The sequence below is a fragment of the Microtus oregoni genome, unplaced genomic scaffold (assembly GCF_018167655.1).
Source record: "Microtus oregoni isolate MIOR12 unplaced genomic scaffold, Mior012 000018F_ref0000195, whole genome shotgun sequence".
NCBI classification, from domain to species: Eukaryota; Metazoa; Chordata; class Mammalia; order Rodentia; family Cricetidae; genus Microtus; species Microtus oregoni.
The window spans coordinates 13,987,266-14,008,391 of NW_024543077.1; the positions used below are offsets into that span (position 1 = coordinate 13,987,266).

General features: G+C 41.2%; 1 protein-coding gene across 1 annotated transcript in view; it reads left to right on the forward strand.

The window, feature by feature from the left end:
• The window catches only part of LOC121458618 (metabotropic glutamate receptor 3), a 213,086-nt gene that overhangs the window by 174,896 nt on the left and 17,064 nt on the right, over nt 1-21,126 (forward strand). Inside the window, exon 4 of the mRNA XM_041667932.1 lies at nt 12,782-13,848. Within this exon, the coding sequence (XP_041523866.1) occupies nt 12,782-13,848 (1,067 nt within the window). The remainder of the gene's footprint in view (nt 1-12,781; nt 13,849-21,126) is intronic.

Below are 21,126 nucleotides of genomic sequence, written 5' to 3' on the forward strand. Positions count from 1 at the left end.
TGAAGTGACCACTTAGCAGTGAGGCTGAGATCTCAGCGAAGGGACCAGGCTATGGGGAAAGTAGCGGCCACATCGCCAGACTTGAGTGAACTGGAAACCCAGAGCAAATAAATATCGTATTGAGGTAAATCACAGTGGAGATCTACATTCAGGTCCCCAAATGCGCAGTAGAGGCTGTGATGGTCACATGTGGCATGTTTAGGTGTGTTCTCCATCATCAAGCTTCCTTGACAAATTTTCTCTCTCAGTTATACAAGAAAATCAAATTTAAAAATTTCTCTCTACATTTTTTTTTTCTAACTAGAAGCATTTTCTTTCTGTCTTGACATTTTTTGGGGGGAAATGACATCTCAGTTTTAGAATGTGTTCTTCCTAAGACAACATTTAAAGAGGTAGAAATTCAAATATGTTACCACAAAAACTGTTCTCCAGGTGGGGAGCAGGCAAGAGCATCACTTTCCAGCTCTGGCTGTGTCCAATTGTTCCAGGGGAGAAGGGAGGAAGCATTTTCTCTAAATGAAAGGACACCAGTGCAGGCATTTGAAGCTGTAGCATGTTACAAGTCAAACATTTCTCATATTTAATTGACCCCGTTGCCTTTGTATTATATTTATTCCTTCATATTTGTATGTGTATGTACACGGTATGCATGCATGCATTTGTGTTCTGCGTTGGGGCATGTGTGTGCAGACGCATGTGCACGTATGTGTATGCATAAGACAGAATTGACATCAGTTGTCTTCCTTGACCCTCACTCTCTAGTTTGTATATTGAGGCAAGGTCACTCATAGAACCAGAACACTCTGGTCTGACCAGTCCAGCAAGCCAGATTTCTCTGGGAATCCCGGCCTCTGCTTCCCACGTGCTCAGACTGTAAATAAGGAAGCAGAGTGAACTCTAGTCCTCATGCCGGCTCGACATGTGCTTTACCCACTGAGCCTTCTCCACAGCCTCATGGCTCACAGTTCCATCTGAAACATAAGGGAGGATAGCTTGCGCTCTTAAAAAGCTTATGATGTAGTTGATTATGGAAGAGTAATTATAAAATTCTTGCAGGAAAAAGTGCAAGTGGGAAAGATAATCAGTGTCAAGGAAAAGAAGTAGCATAGAAGTGTGACAAGCTTTACTTGGGCCACCAACCAGCTCCCTAATAAGGACAGGGAGACCTAATATTAATTATGAACGCTCAGCCTTAGTTTAGGTTTGCCCCATTAGCTGTTATTACTTATTTTAACCTCTTTCTCTTCATCTATATTTTGCCTCAATTTTATTTTCCTTTCTTTCATTCTGTATGTCCTGTTTTCCTGCTTTCTCTGTGTCTGGCTGCCTGGCGGCTGCCTGGCTGACTAACCCTGGGCATCCCCCTCTCTTTCTTCCTTGTTCTCTCTCTCCCAAGCCTAGATTCTTCCTCCTACTTATTCTCTGTGCCCAACAGCTCTACCCATCCTTCTACTGCCTAGCTATTGGTCCTTCAGCTTTTTATTAGGCCAATCAGGTGCCTTAGGCAGGCATGGTGAAACAAATGTAACACATCTTTACATAGTTTAGCAAATGCAGCGTAAACAAATACACACAGCTTTATATAGTTATAGTAATATTTCACAACATGTATGAAATCGAAGAGAAGGATTGGTACTTTCAGTTGAGGACCAGGAATGGTGCAAGGAACGTGTGTGCTGGTCTTGAAGGATGTTTTTTTATATTGAAGCACGGAGAGTATTGAATAAATTTGTACAATGAAAAGTACAAATTTTCCTGCTTCATGTGTTGGGAGAGGGGGGCATTTAGATACCATCAGGGATTATGAAGTTGTTAAAATGATAAGAGCGACATGAACCATATTACATAGGTCTGTGAAACTCAAGATGATATGCAATTATGTACAGCATAGCTCAGGGACATATCAGCTCACTAGACGGAAAGCAACCTTAAATAAAGTAAATAAATTGAAATAAAATGAGATTATCCAAAAATGGATAATTATTATATGCACACATGTATGCATGTCATGATAACTTTTAAATCTTTTTCAAAACAGATTCCCAAATTAGGTGCTAAAAACTAATCCCTATACCCAGTAATGAAATCTATGTGCCGCTGTCAATCTAGGTTGATAGATCACAGATCTTTTTCTTTCATATGTGCCTTTTTATCTAAGAATACAAAGGACCGCTATCACTTAGTGCAACAAGAAAGTCATTTCGGCCGTGCAAAATGGCACAATGAGATGCTAGCGTTGTGCTAACTTACAAATATTATGAGCAGCAGAAGAATTAGCTCAGCGGTTCGGAGTACCTGCAGATCTTACAGGTACCAGAGTTTGGTTTTCAATATTCATTGTAGGCTCAAAACAGAAATTCTGGCACACAGAAAGGAGGAAGTTTTATAAAGGATAATTTCTTGTTTTTTTTTTTCACCTGATTATTTCCAGGGACATGGAAACCCTTTCAGGGTGGTATAGGCTTAGAATTTCTTAGCAGTGGATATATATGCTTGGTGACCTGACAAAGCTCCTTGCAGTCTCACAGTTTAACAATGCTGCCCCTCTGTGTAGACACTAAGCTATGTGGCAGTGGCTTAGAAGCACATGGCAACCTGATGATGAACCAGCGTTCTGGCAGAAGTTATTAATTCCCCTTGTATTCTCCTTCCATGGTGCTACAGAGAGTCAAACGCGTGCGTCCGACAGAATAGAAATTAATTTGTTTTACCCGTGAAAATGTACGTTCCTGCACAGTAAGCTGCTGTACTTATCCTTGACACATTCATTCTCAAAGACTGAATAAAATTTCTGCTGCTCTGCTTTTCATATAAAGAAATTTTGTGTGCTTTTAAAAGAAGGAAAGCTCATTTTATTAAGTACATTCTTGGTACTGTCACTGCATTCTTCAGAACACGGGCTCTGCTACCAATTTTCATAGGCTTTGCAGTGCAGACTTACCGGGGCATCTCTGAGTGGGATTTTCCTGGCAGCTTACTCTCTTTGTCCATTGCCAGTTTCATTCATTCCTGTACTTAGGTCAGTCTTCTGGAACACGAGGAAGTGATCTATGACAGAACAATGGAAGCTTAAGCCTTTGCTTGGAAAAGTCTCAGATATGTATTTATATATGTTTGCTTTAAAGAAAGTTGTTTCCCTTTTCTCTGTTTCCTATACCTGTTCTCATGATGACCTAGCCACGCTAAAAATCCTAAGTACCAATTACATTTGCCTTCAAATTTGAATTTCTCTTTGAAAACTGAGCATGATTGACGAGTGTTGCAACATCAGATATGATCCTGGACATTTAGCGTTGTTCTGGAGCTAGAAGTCACACAGAGGGAAGTCCTGGCAGAGATGACACTAGGGTTTCCTTAGCATCAGACATGATGCATGCCAGCTCTGGAAGGTTCGATGCCTCCCACGCCTGTCTCACGCAAGAGTGTGCGTCTTCCCCTGGATCTGACTGGAGATGTTCTTCTGGGTTGACTTTCCAATGCGTGGGAAAAGGGGGCCATGAGTCATCTGTGGGGGGTGGCAGGAAGAAGGTGTCATGAACTCACTCATCTGAGGTTGTTGGTGAGTGGGGAAAAAAGACTAGGGAAACGAGCAAGCTGGAGTTGGCTCAGTAAGAAGTGGTGCAGAAATGTAACAGTCAGGCTGAGATGCTGAGACCATAATATCCTTGGCAAGGCCATTTTCTGTCTATAATTTAGGAATTAAAATTTCCAAAGTCTATCTAGAAATCCAGACCTATCTTGCCCTGAGTAAAGATCTCTGCTATTGTGGTTCTGATATGTGTTTTTAATGAGGGTGTGTATTGGATTTTGTGAGACACTCAGAAGCATCCACAGCCTCTGACTAGACGGCAGTAGCAAGAACACTCCTGTACCCTTACATGGACTGCAGAATAGAATGTCAAAATGAAGGTGTCAAGGGGCTCATCTCATATAGCTGCTTTCCACCAATCCTGGATCCCCAGCACCCACATTTGAAAGGAGAGAGCCTACTCCACAAGTTATTATTTGATCTCCACACATGTATGTGCGTGCAAACCCACACCCACACACACACACACACACACACACACAGAGAGAGAGAGAGAGAGAGAAATAAATAAATATGCAAATAGATAAATAAAAAGACTTGAAATATAAAAAGGTGTCAAGAATTCTTCTCAGACTCATAATTAATTGGCTTGTGTTATTATTCAAAATTAGTATGATTTTAAAGACCCTGAAGTTATTTTAATGAGTTAATGATCAGTTTGGGAAACAATTAATGAAAATCTATTAAGTGCTCAGCATTGCCAGATGAATGAATTGTTTTCTTTGTTCTATCGACGTTCAGGATCCTGTGTAGACATGAGCACACAGTGACAATCTGATAATGCACTAAGAGAGGTTTCTTTAAAGCGCAATTCAGAGCACATTGTCAGCACAAAAGACAGTTTGGCAGCCTAATGGCATCCTTTCTCCTGAAATGCGTTTGCACCTGAAGGTTTCACATTTTAGAACTAGATCATCGTAATCATAAGAGACATTAGATAGAAGGATGAAATCACTAGCCATCCGGAATTGAAAATTCGACATTGAGACATATTTTTTTTAATTTAGTTGTGATTAAAACTAAGAATTTATGCTTATTAGATAACTGTTAGGTACAAAGGTGGGTCATAGAGTGGCCAAAGGTATTTACCAAAACTTCATTTGAAAATTACTCATGTCCAAAATAACATGGGCATATAGATAGGTAGGGAGGTAGGTAGATGATATATATGTGATATGTAGATATATAGAGATAGAAGATAGATTACTGCAAATTAAATTTAAAAAAAAGAAAATCTAACATAGGTGAGATTATAAAAGGAACTTCCTAACATAATATTCCCAAGAGTTTGCCCTGGAACTGTAAGTAAAGGTGTTGTTCTCTGCCACATGGATGCTGAGAATCAAACCTGGTCCTCTGGAAGAACACTTAGTGCTATCAGCTGCTGAGCCATCTCAGTAACCCTTAGGAGTTTGTTAATAAAAGCTTCTCTGGTTGTCTTCCTGCAGATATTTTCTATAGGAACTTTGTAGGTTCACAATAGCATCCTCTGTTTATAAATATATCATGCTAAAAATGCCCGGGAACTACCACTTCTGTAGCAACCATCAATTGAGGACAAATGAAGTTGTACTATCCAAGCTGACGCATGAGCTGTGGGATCGTGCCCCAGTTCCCCATTCTCCACTGTGTCCTAAAGGACCCACTGAGACGGTGACCTAGTTGTCATCAGTAATAACTTCCTCATCAGTGCATCCTGATTGGAATTCTCCCTTTTTTCCCTTAGTTTTCTACTCCTTTCTTGTCTCGCAGATCAGCTGCTCATCTACTCAAACCTAAGAATTTCAGACAAGCAAACAATGTACTTTGATTGTATTCATAGCTCATCATATCGTAAAATACTTGATAATGTCTAAAGTGAACAAGCAGCCAGGCATGCACCATGGTGAATATCCAAAAGCCCGGCACCCAGACAGCTAAGCCAGCAGAATTGTGAGTTGAAGGCCAATTTGGGCTGTGTAATCAGACCCAGTCTCAGACGAATAAAATAGCAAGAACTAACTATATCTTCTCATCAATGTGTGAAAAAAAACTCCCAAAATTTTAACCAAAAGATAGACAGTATCAACTAATACTTGACGATATCATCATTTAAATGAGCTTCAATATCAGGCAAAAATAGCACGTAGTTGAAGATGAATTACATTTCCCCTCCCAAAAGCTATGTTAAATTCATAGCCCTACTTCCTCAGAATATAACCTTATTTGGGAACAGAGTCTTAAGGTTATAACAAAGTAAAAATGAGTTCATTAGTGTTGGTGCCAATAGAAAGGAAGGCTCGATCACAAATACAAGATACAGGAAGAGTACACTGCATTTGTTCAAAACTGAGTGACGGATCTGCAGGCAAAGAGACGTGAGATTTCAGGGAAGCTACACTGTGTAGAAGGAAGGACTGAAACAGACTCCCCTGCACAGTCCTCAGGAGGAAGCCAGCCTGCTAACCCTTGACTTCAGGCAACTGGGAAACAATAAACCGGTTGTATCAAGCCACCCTTTGTACCGGTTTGGCTACAGCAACTCTAGCATACTGGTGTGCTCACATCAGAGATTAGGATGGGGGCTGCCTTTGAGGAAAAGAAGAGTCAAGTGATTAACAGGAACAAAGGAAGAGGAAATAAATACCTTAATAGTCGTGATGGAATATTTGTGTGTTCACTTGTAGTGAACTTCTTTATACTTTATATAATGTTATTACATCATTACATTTCAGTGAAAGGGTTTTAGAGCTAAGCACCCATTAAATTACACACAGAAGAGTCACTATCTACAAAATGAAAAGGGCCAGAGTCTGGTGAAAAGGGCAGGAAAAGGGTGCTGGTAGATTCAGCTCACCTGTAAGAGGGTTCTAACCAGCCAGTGAGCACTCTGATAGCTAAAATGAGCAAAACCTGCGGGGGCGGAGGTCCCACCTCTTTGCACCTGTTCCTGCTTTTCCTACACCTTGTCTCTTCATTCCCAGCCTTAGTCTAGAACTAGATTACTTCCTCCTGCATTGAAGCAGTCTTGGCAGTGCTGTGAAATCCTGAGAGGCAGGCTCTGAAACCCGTCCTCGAAGCCTTGACATGCTGACTCCTCGGGAGTCCTGCTCAGAAGCCCCTGCTCCTCAGTGTCTTCTCTCAGACACTTTCACTGTCCATGTTAGGGTCTAGTTGAACATTCCCCATAGGGTAGACTGAGTCCAGGGACTAAGTGGCACTGGACCCCAGCTGCTCTTCTCAGTTGATAACCCCAAGAATTGCCTGAAGCATCCGAAGGTGAATTCCTGACAGCCAGAGCTTCATTCATTGTTTCTAGTCTACTTGCTGCATGATATTTATAAAAAAGTTGGTCTGCTCTAGCCCAAGGAGCTTGGGTTATTCACCTTTGACCTCTGACACAGTCTGTGGAGGGAGATGGTGTTTTCTTCCTAACCTTGACTTTACTGCAATTCGTCAGATAGGTTCACAGCCACATAGTGAGGCTCCAGGTTTACAATGAGAGGCATGTTGCTATCAGTAGCTTTGCGATCTTAATTAGTATTTAGCAATGTGAACCTGGGCAGTGGAGGTGATGTCACTTTCCTGAAGGCCTCCTAGGAGCTGTATTATTGTTTTACCTTAATTGGAGTATTGAGAGAGAGAAAAAAAATGAACCAATTTAATTTTCTCTTACCATTGCCCTGTGGTGTTTCTAAGAAATAGTCTTGACTTATCTCTATCAAATGGGTCCTAAGGGGGCTGGTTGCCTTGGTACTAAAACTTACAAATAAGTCCACTTGGAACGGGGGTCAGTGCTAGTTGGCTAATGAGCTACTCCAAAAACCACTGTCTTGACCTGAGGCCATTCAGTGTCTGAAAATGAAGAACTGACTTTGCAGTCTTAGAGGAAGATGGGGCTAGAAATTGGGTTAGGAAAAGGTAGTAGGTTTTTTTGTTTTGTTTTGTTTTAAAAAAAAGGATTCCACCTTCCTGTTTGTTATTCTTTCCCTGCTTTTAGTCTGAACTCTTTCAGGCTGTTACAATACAACGAAGGGTGAAGTGATTTATTTTCCATATCGAATGTGCTCGCTCCCGCGGTGAGATCCCACTTGAGAAACAGCAAGTCCCCCAGGTTTCCCACACTAAAGAGCTAGGCAATTGATTGCTTGAGAATCGTGGTTCTGGTTCACTGGGTCTTAACTATCTCCCTAGAGAGTCATTTGACCTGGAGGCAACGCTAACGGTATCCGGAAGGTGACAGAAAGAATTCACAGGGGCTTCAGCTGTCCTGCCACTCCAAGTCGCATCAGGACAGGAAAGTTTGCTTTGTCTCACTATCAAGACCATTGTTGTCTTGGAAACCATTGTTCCCAGACAGGACTACCCTCATGTGTGGAGTATATCTCAGATGTGGTTCACCTTTCTCTTCTTGAATCTCCTTTGTTCCTCTTTAGGCTGCTACAAACGCAGCACTCTGTATTTCAAACTAAAGAGCCAGCACAATTCTGACAATGAATTGCGGTAGGATTTTTAAAGTATTTATTTGAGAAACTGTAAGGTGATTTTTTGAGTTTCAGGATTCAAACAGTATACTGTATTTTGTTATATGTTTTATAGTTTAACAAATTTAGTAATAGGTGAGTTTTCATTAAGGAACAATTTCTACTAGGGAGATAGTTTGATCAGTAAAGTATTAACAGTGAAAGCAAAATAACCTGAATTCAACCCCCTAGAATTCAACACACCTGTAATCCCAAAGCTATAATCCCAGTGTTGGGGAGGCAGAACCAGAAGCGTTCCCAGGACGACCTAGCTCCAGGGTCAGCGAGAGATCCTATCTCAAGATATATGATGGAGAGGAATTAAGGAAGATCACTGCTCTCTACTTCTGACCTCCATACATGCACAACTGAGTACACACAAACATGCATTTACATACACACTATTCCATTTTAATTGTATAACTTCTTATCAAAATTAAATACGTACATATGTATGTGAATATAGCGCACTTAAGAGAAGAACAAAAATCTCTACCCTTGCTTTCCCCACGCGCGGTCCACCACCTACACATGTGCACTTCTCCAGTTCTCCTCTTCGCTGGAAAGCAAAGTGATCCACTTTTTATGCTATCCCCTTCTTCCTCCTGACATTTTGAACAAACCCTGAGAGATTTTTTTTATATTCATACTTACCTGAAATTCTGCTTTTGCTATATCATTTCACAAAGCAGATTCTTTGTGTGTTTGTATGTATTCAGGCACACGTTTATGGGGGTGCACATGTGTAAAGTCCAGAGAATAACCTCAGCTGTCATCCCTTAGGAGCTATCCACCGTGTGGTTTTGAGGCAGGGTCTCTCACTAGCAGAGTTTGATTCTTGTTCTCTGAACATCCCTTTGGAAGACTTTCTCATCTGTCTCATAGATGACGTATTTGTGATTGCATAGCATATATGAGTAGTAATAATGCATCTACATTATTCAAAATTTAAACTAAAATAAAACTATAGTAGCCCCCTTTGCCACCAGTCTGTTTACTTTCCAGCTCCTAGCCAGTGTGGCCATTCTCTGTAGTTATCATTCTTGAGCTCCTCTTCATAGAAAAGGAAAAGGAGCAGGGCCCGTTATGTTCCCCACCCCCATTAAAATATAGCTGATCAAACATTTTGTTCTTCATACAAAGCCTTGTAACTTTGGGTTTCTTTTTCTAATATGTCCTCATTCTTCTCACAGCTGTGTAACATTTCATTTGTTATTAATGAACCCAACTATGAATGACTGGTCGTTTTCAAGTCTTTCTGTTGTAAAGATCCGTCAGTAAACCCCTCCAATGGAAACTGCTAAGCCAAAACGCGGGTGCAACTGTACTTTTGAGAACATTCGGACCAGTTGCCCTCCTTTGGAGGTATACTGTTGGTTCTGTTTGCTGTCCTCCACAGTGTCTGAGGTTTCTCCGCTGTTGCCTATTGTGCTCAAGATTTTTCCTGTGTTTTAATTCTTTAACTGGTAGAGAATGAATCAAGACCTGATCAAGACCCCATACTGTATCAATTTAAAGCTACCTAATTTTATTTCTAATGTTTCTGGAGGCTAGATGTCTAAATGGATTTCACTGACGTAAAAGCAATGTGTTGGCCAGGCTGTATTACCTCTTGAAGGCCCCACAGGACCTGTTTTATTTCCTTTCCAGTTTTTATTGTCCACCCAGGTTGGCAGCTCTTTTAGAGCCAGTAATGGTGAGCTCCATCTTCTGTATCTATCACCCAGTCGCCTCCTTTAGAGCCAGTAGCAGTGAGCTCAATCTTCTGTATCTGTCACCCAAAACCCAGAAGTGAGCACCCCTGATCCTTCTGCAGAATTCTGAGCTGGGTCAGGTTTTACTGGGCTCACCCATATAAAGCAAGATGTCTTTATGTCAGTTAAAAGCAATCTGAATCCCAACTTGAATTCATCTATGTTGTCTTCGAAGAACTACTATTTGACCTTTGGAAGTTTGCATTTTTCTGCAGTTTGACTAATGTTGAACCTATTTTTATGTTTAAGAACATTAGATTTTTCGTATGATAAAATAGCTACTCAAATCCTTTGGCCATTTTCTAAGGGTTATTAAGTTCCTTTTTATATTGGAAATTTGTACATTATCTCAATACCATTTGAAGCTTGCATTATCGTTTCTCACTTATGCTTCAATGTTCATATTTATTGGTTTGGGAAGTTTGCATGTGTGCACATGTGTGGGGTACATGTGTATATGAGGGTTCACATGCATGTGTGTGGAAGCGAAGATCAACCAGTGTTCATGAAGAACAATCCATCTCGATATTTAAGGCAGATATTCTCCCTGGGACCTGGCAATCACCCATTAATCTGGGCTGGTTAATCAGTGAACCCCAGGAATCATCCTGTCTCCTGCTCCCCAATGCTGAGATTATGAATTCCACCAGGATGCCAGTTTTTTGCATTATTGTGGTTTTGGTTTCTGTGTGTTTGTTTGTTCTTCATTTTCAATAGCCTTTGAAAAGGACTTTTTCCACTCTGATATTAATATGCTCTTTTTATTTCTAGAACTTCTATGCCTTTGTTTTTTCCACATAAAACTTTGATCTTTTCAAAATTTATCAAGGCATAAGTAATGAGGTACAGAAAATTTCATTTTTCCCAGCTGATTAAACATTTACTTAACAATGTGTATGTAAGACCTTCACTTGTCTCAGATACCACCATTAGCATTTATTAGGATGTAGTAGGCCTATTTATGGGTATCTTATTCTACTCTCTTGGTTTCTCTCCATAAGTATGAATAGTGTATATCTATGAATCACCCAGACAGACACAATCTTCTTCTAAGGAAAAAGTAGTGACTAATAGTATGAAATGGAAAATACACAACAGACCAGCCAGTGTGGAACAAAAATAAAGAGCACATAGTCACTTACTGAGCCTGGTCCTGAATGAAAATTCAATCTTCAGCTGCATCTTGAAGACAATTGCAAAGTAATTACTACAAGACAGCACACATATGTAGGAGAGGTAAGCAGGCTAGATGAGAAGCTGTAAGCTGAGTAAAAACTCCCTCTTCAGCATAGTGTCTGCACACCTATGGCTCAGGGACTATTACAGAAGAGTGAGCAGAAAGCCTATAAGAGCCAGAATATCAGAGGTCATGCATGTCTCCTACAGATGACATGGAAACTATATCCATGATACCGCACCAATGTGGTTACCAAAACAAGACCTAACAATAACAGCAGCAATGAGACAAGCTCATGTGAAACGAGGAGATTTTACTGGGCCTTACCCGCAGACAAAGAGCTACAGGGAACTAGTGACTGACTGCTGAGAATGATAGAATTACTCTTTTCAGGGATGAGTCCCCGAATCAGGTATTCAATGCCAAGTGGTCAGCCCTGAATTCTTTACATACAAGCAATGCAGGTTGTAGATATATATATATATATATATATATATATATATATATATATTTGTGTATTTGTGTATGTGTGTGCGTGTGTGTGTGTATGTGTATGTGTGTGTGTTTGTGTGTGTGTGTGAGAGAGAGACAGAGAGACAGAGACAGAGAGAGTATATAATAATAGCCAGAGAAGTGGGGCCATGATTTTATAGTAAGTAAAAGAGGAACATGGGAAAGGCTGGAGGGAGAAGACATGGGAGGGGTTAGAGAGAGGAAAGGAAAAGAGGAAATAATGTAACTATATTTTAATTAAAATTAAAAACTCTTAAGGAGAAAAAGCTTCCCCTCTCAGTTCATAGTCTCCATGGAGCTCTTCAGTATAATATTTCTGAGACGTTTAATAAATGCAAAACAGGATGTAATAATAATAAATTGTATCAAACTTATTTTAGGAGTTTAGACACATGGTCAGTGACAGTTGAGAAAAAAGAAGCTTGGGTGTTCAGACCAGCTGCTCTCCAGGTCTTCCCAAAGGTGTAGCAAAGGGACAGGATCGAGAACATCTCATTGTTTGAGATCGTCCCACCCTCTACACTGGCAGTAAAGCTCACTTGCAAATGTCCTGCATACTGTTGTGTGCACAAGATAGCTAACAAAGTGGACAGCACATCTTTGTAACCCCAGCATTCAAGATGCTGAGGTAAGAGAACTGCTGTGAATTTAAAGCTAGCCTGGGCTACACAGCAAGACTATATGCCAAGAACTTCAGAATGACTACAAATACATTTCAATTTTTTCCTATACTAATCATCAGAAATATTTAAATGCATGTGTTATATATTTATATTGCGATCTCATTTCAAGGAGAGAATTTTTGCTATTAATTTTATGTTGTCATGAATATAAATAAGATGGTAAAAAATTTAGTGGTTGTATAAACAAGTATGAAACGAGACATGAAGTTCTGCCAGATTCCCGTTACAAAGATTTCAAGCAAATAGCACTTCCCATCACAGAGTACAACGTCGCATGCTCCTGTGAAGTGGCGCTGTGTGATGTTCATTATTATCACTGGCACTTGGCACCCGTTAGACACGCGGCAATCCTAAGTGAGTAACCTTATGAATGCATAAGCACTCTGGAAGCTTTAAGCTTTTGATGTGTGGCTTTCGATGGTAAGTAACAAAGTGTGTCAGCCTGGGTAACGCTAGTCCCTGCTCCTTCAGTTCTGCTGAGTGTATGGCAAAAGGAATTGACTAATGACATAGGAGACACCTAAACAAGTGTTCTTTTCTTGTCTTCATTCTATGTATCAAAGCTCCGTTCAACCCGAATAAAGGAGCAGACAGCATTGTGAAGTTTGACACTTTCGGAGACGGGATGGGAAGATACAACGTGTTCAACTTCCAGAACGTGAATGGAAAGTATTCCTACTTGAAGGTTGGCCACTGGGCAGAAACTTTATTTCTAGACGTAGACTCTATCCACTGGTCCCGAAACTCAATCCCCACTTCCCAGTGCAGCGACCCCTGTGCCCCCAACGAAATGAAGAATATGCAGCCAGGGGACGTCTGCTGCTGGATCTGCATCCCTTGCGAGCCCTACGAATACCTAATCGATGAGTTCACCTGTATGGATTGTGGGCCTGGCCAGTGGCCAACAGCTGACCTCTCTGGATGCTACAATCTTCCAGAGGATTACATCAAGTGGGAGGACGCCTGGGCAATAGGCCCAGTCACCATTGCCTGCCTGGGTTTCATGTGCACTTGCATAGTTATAACTGTGTTTATCAAGCACAACAACACACCCTTGGTCAAAGCATCAGGCCGAGAACTCTGCTACATCCTGTTGTTTGGAGTGAGCCTGTCCTATGGTATGACATTCTTCTTCATTGCTAAACCATCACCTGTTATCTGCGCATTGCGCCGGCTTGGGCTTGGGACCTCCTTCGCCATCTGTTATTCGGCTCTGCTGACCAAAACAAACTGCATTGCTCGCATCTTCGATGGTGTCAAGAACGGCGCCCAGAGGCCAAAATTCATCAGTCCCAGTTCTCAGGTTTTTATCTGCCTGGGTTTGATCCTGGTGCAGATTGTGATGGTGTCTGTGTGGCTTATCTTGGAGACTCCAGGCACCAGAAGATACACCCTTCCAGAGAAGCGGGAGACAGTCATCCTAAAATGCAATGTCAAAGATTCCAGCATGTTGATCTCTCTGACCTACGATGTGGTCCTGGTGATCCTATGCACTGTCTATGCTTTCAAAACAAGGAAATGTCCTGAAAACTTCAATGAAGCCAAGTTCATAGGCTTCACCATGTACACCACCTGCATCATCTGGTTGGCCTTCCTCCCAATATTTTATGTGACATCGAGCGACTACAGAGTAAGTCTTTGACTGCTTCTATCTTTTCCTTAATTTGACTTTCTTCTTTCCTTTGTTCTTTTTTTTTTATTTTTCTTAAAAATTTCCACCTCCTTGTCCGCTATGTTCAACGAGTCCGGTTTTATCCCATGCTTTTTCAGACCCAGGCCAGCTGGCCTTGGTGAGTTCCCGATAGAACATCCCCATTGTCTCAGTGTGTGGGTGCACCCCTCGCGGTCCTGAGTTCCTTGCTGGTGCTCTCTCTTCTTCTGCTCCTGATTTGGACCTTGAGATTTCTGTCCGGTACTCCAATGTGTGTCTCTGTCTCAGTCTCCTTTCATCGCCTGATGAAGGTTAATATTCAGGAGGATGCCTATATGTTTTTCTTTGGGTTCACCTTCTTATTTAGCTTCTCTAGGATCACGAATTATAGGCTCAATGTCCTTTATTTATGGCTAGAAACCAAATATGAGTGAGAACATCCCATGTTCCTCTTTTTGGGTCTGGCTTACCTCACTCAGGATAGTGTTTTCTATTTCCGTCCATTTGTACGCAAAATTCAAGAAGTCCTTGTTTTTTACTGCTGAGTAATACTCTAATATGTATATATTCCATACTTTCTTCATCCATTCTTCCATTGAAGGGCACCTAGGTTGTTTCCAGGTCTGGCTACTGAGAACTCAAGAACAATGGCAATGGGTTTTTGATCCTACTGCACGTACTGGCTTTGTGGGAGCCTAGGCAGTTTGGATGCCCACCTAACTAGACCTGGATGGAGGTGGGTGGTCCTTGGACTTCCCACAGGGCAGGGAACCCTGATTGCTCTTTGGGCTGAAGAGAGAGGGGGACTTGACCGGGGGAGGGAGAGGGAAATGGGAGGCGGTGGCGGGGAGGAGGCAGAAATCTTTAATAAATAATTAATAAAAAAGAAAAAGAAAAACAAAAAAATTTCTACCTCCTCCCTTTTCCGTCCCCCTCCCCCCACTCTCCCTCCTCCTTCCTCTCCAGTCTAAAGAGCAGTCAGGGTTCCCTGCCCTGTGGGAAGTCCAAGGTCCTCCCGCCTCCATCCTGTCTAGGAAAATGAACATCCAAACAGACTAGGTTCCCACAAAGCCAGTACATGCAGTAGAATCAAAACCTAGTGCCATTGTCCTTGGCTTCTCAGTCAGCACTCATTGTCAGCCACATTCAGAGAGTCTGGTTTGATCACATGCTCCATCAGTCCCAGTCCAGCTGGCCTTGGTGAGCTCCCATTAGATCAGTCCCACTGTCTCAGTGGGTAGGCACACCCCTCGCGATCCTGACTTCCTTGCTCATGTTCTCCCTCCTTCTGCTCCTCATTTGGACCTTGGGAGCTCATTGAGCCTATAATTTTTGATCCTAGAGAAGCTAAATAAGAAAGTGAACCCAAAGAAAAACATATAGTTATCCTCCTGGATATTGGAAGTAGACAAGATTGCCAGGCAAAAATTGGGAGCTTGGGGGTGGGGGTGGGGTGGGGGTAAGGGGAGATGGGGAGAGAGTAGGGAGAAGGGGAGGATGGGGAGAGTTTGGGGGAATGGGACAGTTGGGATGGAGGAAGGATGGATATGGGAGCAGGGAAGTAGATATCTTAATTAAGTGAGCCATTTTAAGGTTGGCAAGAGACTTGACTCTAGAGAGGTTACCAGGTGTCTAAGGAGATGTCCCTAGCTTGTTCCTTGGGCAGCTGAGGAGAGGGAGCCTGATATGGCCCTACCCTATAGCCAAACTGATGAATATCTTGAATATCACCATAGAACCTTCATCTGGCGTTGGATGGAGATAGAGACAGAGACCCACATTGGATCACCGGACTGAGCTTTCCTTTGTTCTTTTAACTTAGCAATGCTTTGCTGGGTAGGGGTGAGGGTAGATTCCTTTTATTTCATCTCAAGAAAGAATCAAATAATTACAAATGCCATGATTAACTTCAATATGATATGAGAAAATTAATTCTCTATGCTTTAAGACATTTAATTAGTGCTTAGTTTGCTCAGAGCACTCTGCCAGGCACAGAGGGAAAGACAGATATAACTGGAGGGCCATTCAAGTAGTTTATAATCTAGTGAGGAATAAAACATAATACATACACATAAAAGTGTCTTAATTAAATTTAAAAGGCAATTGACAAGAGAATGATACTTAATCACTAAAACCCTAATGAGAATACTTGAAATTAGACACAAGAGGCTGTATATAATAGATGCATGTATAAACTAAAGTATCACTGTAACATTAAGTCAAGATCAGAACAGAGATCTAAAACTTTTATTCATGCTTTAGAACTTCCCTGCGATTGATTAAAATACAGTCTGTTGTGCACTTTCTAAGCCTTTAGTTATGTATACAAATATACCATGTATAATTATGAGTGTCTATGTACTGTTGAACTGCTAAAACCTTTATTACACGTGTATGCATAACCTAATTAAGTCGTTATTTATAGAGTTCAAATTTATGGACTGCCATATAATTACCATCTCTTGTGGGGCTGATGTCATCATCCCATCATAATTTCACAAGTTGTTGAGCCATTGATAAGTTAATTTTGCTGTAGTAATTCTAACTCTAGTGTCTTCCGTGAGTCATAAGATTTACTCCCTCGGGGCTGGAGAGATGGCTCAGAGGTTAAGAGCATTGCCTGCTCTTCCAAAGGTCCTGAGTTCAATTCCCAGCCACCACATGGTGGCTCACAGCCATCTGGAATGGGGTCTGGTACCCTCTTCTGGCCTGCAGGCATATACACAGACAGAATATTGTATACAAAATAAATAAATAAATAAATAAATAAATGATTTACTCCCTCTTCCCACCATTGGTTTTTATTCTATTTTCTAAGTCATCATAAATTAGTTTTTCACAGGCCTGTTTCCTTGTTGTACCATGATTTTACAAAAGGAAGTAGTAAAAGAGCATTTCCAAATCTTCTGTTTACCAGTAATTACAACATTGCCCCAAATCTAGGAAACCACATCTCAGAAGGAAGACACAGCAAATCCCAAACCTCAGGCATGGAAAAACCAAATAAGCAAGCAAGCAAGCAAACACCTTAAAGGTGTTTTATGGCACATCATGGTATGTATTATTAATAGAAATAGATTACATTCTTGAGGGTATAAAAAGGTATTTTTTATTTGTTCTCCACACAAGCAGGTAAGCGGCAACATGTGCTTATTAATTTATCATTCTATAATGCTTTCATATTTCAACACATGTTATGGACATATACATACCATTATTAATCTTAATATGCTATGTGAAAATTAATTCAAGTTTTAAAATACATATATCATTTGCTTTAAGATATATATATGTATATGTAATTTCTACCAAATAAAATGATTTTTTAAAGGAAGAAAAAAAACCAAGATTCTGACAAAGGCTACCGTCTCGAGTTCAAATTATTCTCAACTATATGCATGAAACTTATGGACTGCATACAATAATAATCAGTACAAAAAGGAACTTAAGTTCAATGTTAGAGTAATTGTCAGGTTTTTTTAATGCTAAGATATTTAAGCATTTATTTATTCATTTTAAAATTTTAAAAATCTTTAAGAGAAGTAGTATCACAATTTAATAAGCAAAATTAAAGAAAAATATATGAAAAAAAAGAGTTTGAACATTCAGAATTTCAGAATAAAACAGAGAAGTATTACAAATATTTTAAAAGCCCCTATCCCTAGCTGTTGTCCTTATATATACACTCACCCCATAGATCAGCATGGACAACTGATTTTTTTTTTTTGACTTTTTAAGACAGGGTTTCCTTGTATCTTTGGAGTCTGTCCTAGAACTAACTCTTGTAGACCAGGCTGGCCTCGAACTCACAGAGTTCTGCCCACCTCTGCCTCCCAAGTGCTGGGATTAAAGGTGTGCACCACCAATTAGTGAACCTGGTTTAGCCTATCAGGAATCAGGGGGATGATAACCATGTAGAGTTTCAACTTCTCATCCTCAAAAAAAAAAAAAAAAAAAAAAAAAGCCGCTTTAAAGTAAAAAAGAAAATGTTACCCAAAGCAAACCTTTATTAAAGAAGTTAGCACTTGTTTCTGATGCACCAAAACTTGAGTTTGCCCTTGTATGATAGCAATACAGTAGAGTACTAACTAGACAGAATCGCTGGAGATACCAGAAATTTCACCGCATTGCAGAAGTCAACAGTAAATATGAACAGGCTAACTGTGAAAAGACAAGGTAGGGACTGCAGATGTGACCCTGGAATTCCGATAAAGTTCAAATACAATAAAATCCAAATATGCCCAGGTTGATAATCTTGAAATTTAAGTAAATATAGCAAATCATCAATTATTTTTAAAGAATTGTCAGCCAATTTTGTTGGTGCCCATTGCACAATGTCTACTGTTGAAGGCGTAAGTCACAAACAATCCCACACCAGTTTGGAACTATGATTAATAGAATGGTATTTATTTACGGGGGAAAAACTTACAGATCACCGTCCCAGACAACAACCCTCTGCGCAATCAGGAAGGGCACCTAATCGCTGGAAGGGGAGCCGGAAGCCAGAGAGAGAGTGCAGAGAAAAGTGGCCACTTTTTTTTTTAAAGAGAGAGAGACCACGCCCCAATGGGCTGGTATCTCAGCGGCTATTGACCGAAAAAGCTGAAGGAGCTCCCGCAACATCCTGTAGAATGAGAAGCAGCCAAGCCCCCAAATTCTACAAGCCAGCCAGAAGAAACCGCCAACACCAGCGCTGTCATGCAGAAATGTGTTAGGTAGAAAGGCCTGGACAGCTACAGTTTAATACATAAATGCAAGAGTTATTTGATCTAAGAGGTTGACTGGGAGCTAAACCATGTAGGACTTTGTAGAATGTAGAAGAGAATATAAATTTTATTATCTATAGAAAAGGAAACCATTGGAAGATTTTTTTTTTTTTTTTTTTTTGGTGACTGAAATTATGGAGTGGTTAGCTTGCTTGGTAGGACAGAGGCTGTGAGAGCTGCATCCAAGTGTTAATATTTGAGAGGGTTAGAAGTAGACACAGTAACCTGCCACAGTGCCAGGGACAAGGCAGAGCCCATGTAACTACTGGTTCAGACGCAAAGGACTTTTTCACAATCACGGCAGCAAGTAGGGTCAACATCTCTGTAGGACCCCCAGGTTCCACTTTCTAGAACTCAATGCAAACTGGACTCAGGGTCACCTGAATTTGCCATGATTGAGACGGGCCCACCTTTCCTGACTTGATTGTATATACCAAAGCACAGCACTGTTAATGAACCCATTCCAGTTTAATTCTTGTGCTCATCACAAATGTTAGCATTATTTCTGATTTTAAAAATAAAGCAATAAGGACCAGAGAGATGGCTCCGTGGTTAAGAGCACTGACTGCTCTTCCAGAGGTCCTGAGTTCAATTCTCAGCAACCCCGTGGTAGCTCACAACCATCTGTAATGGGATCTGATGCCCTCTTTGGGCATGGAGGCATACGTGTAGACAGAACACTCATACCATATATATGTGTAAAATTTAAAAAATATAGCATTATAATGTAATTTCTCTTAATTACTGAGTTATCAGCGTCCCCATCCAATTTTCATCTAAAATATGTGTCTTACCTTTGTCCCAGCCCTACCTCCCCAGTGAAAACACTAGGTAAGAGGATGATTTGGGTCAGCATGACGTACAAATTAGAATGTCCCCCTCTCTTGAATTCTCCAGTGTCTGGTGCAGGTAGACTTCGACCACCCTGAAGGATGGAAAGAACTTGTCCCTCACCTTCAGTGTGTTTCTCCTAAAGCGGCTAAAATCATAACAGAGAGCGTACAGAAAGCAGGCACTGTGGAGGGGAGGTGCAGCCCTGTGCCAATAAGAAGCCACTTGCAGCTCAACTTAAGGTCTGATTTGGGGGGGGGGCACCTGTATGTTCAATTTGGTCAGACATGGTGGTACATGGCTGTAGTCCTAACACCAGGGAGGCTGAGACAGGATGAGAGTGGGGTCTAGGGAATCTAACCTTCATGGTGATGCCCCGCATTAAAGAAAGAAAAAGAGAGTATTGTAGCTTTCCGGCTTCACAGCTGAGTAAGACTGTTGGTAACGTCTCCCTCCCTGCAGCCTGCAGAGCAGCGTCAGGAGTAGTGAAAGCTAGCCAGCAGGAATGTAGCGTCTAGGGCACTTCTGGCTTGCTTACTCTATGCCCTGTCTTTAGCAATAGGGTCTTAGCAAGTTCTGGTGAACAGCCAAGAGCAATATCAATAACGTGTATTGTCATTTCTGAGACGTCCCCGACTGGCAGCTCAGAGGGAGATAGTCATCCCACAACTGTCATTTGGATTTTGGTTTAATAACCTATAGGTTCCAGGAGCATTGCCTTCCATATAGGATACCTCTATTCAGAGGCCCACCCCACAAGAGGGAACTCACAACCGGTACTGAAAACCTGGCTAAGAATGCACGGCTGAGGAGATCACAGGTCTCCAGGTGATTTACCACTATTCTTTGGTAAATGGATGTAGTGTCAACCTACCTCTGAACACTTCTCCGTATACCTGTGGATTAGTGTAGCTCTCAGACGGCATCAGAGATTCTGCTTTTGTTTCAGTGGGTGGCAGTGGATACAGAGACTCACAACTGAGCAGAGTGGAGAGAATAAGTAACCGTGTGGAGCGCTGGGGTCTAAATAGGACATCTGTACCACACACACACACACACACACACACACACACACACACACACACCAAGGCTCAGCCAACACTATGGGAGGGAAGAAGAATATATTTAAGAGTCAGACTTTGAGGAATACAGCTATAAAGCACCCAACAAGTGCCCCCACAAACTCACTGCAGCTGGGGTTGTCTGCACAGCTGACCTGCACAGGACCAGCCCATCACCCTTTCTTCTTGTATGGGAGAGAACCTCATGAGGCTCCACCCCCTGAGGGACTACTGACAGCTAATGGCTGTTGGAAGATGACTTGTTGCTTTCTTCACTGGTGCAACCACTGCTAAGTTGTTCCTATTCTAGTAAATAGTCTAAGCGGGCTACTCCATCTAAACGAAGTGGCTCACACACCAAAAGGACGTGAAACTAGGAAGACATGTGTGTAAAGGTTCAGTAGAAGAACAAGGGCAAACAGGACAAGGAACACACCAGAGGAAAACCAAATACTTATTGTGTACATGGATTAAACTGGCAAAGAATAATAAATAGATAATTTTTTAAAATAAAAAATAAACGAAAGACAAAAGAAGAAAGAATAAGTCTAACCCAGGTAAGAGTACAAATGCCGATAAGTGCCTTGTCTGTGGATATC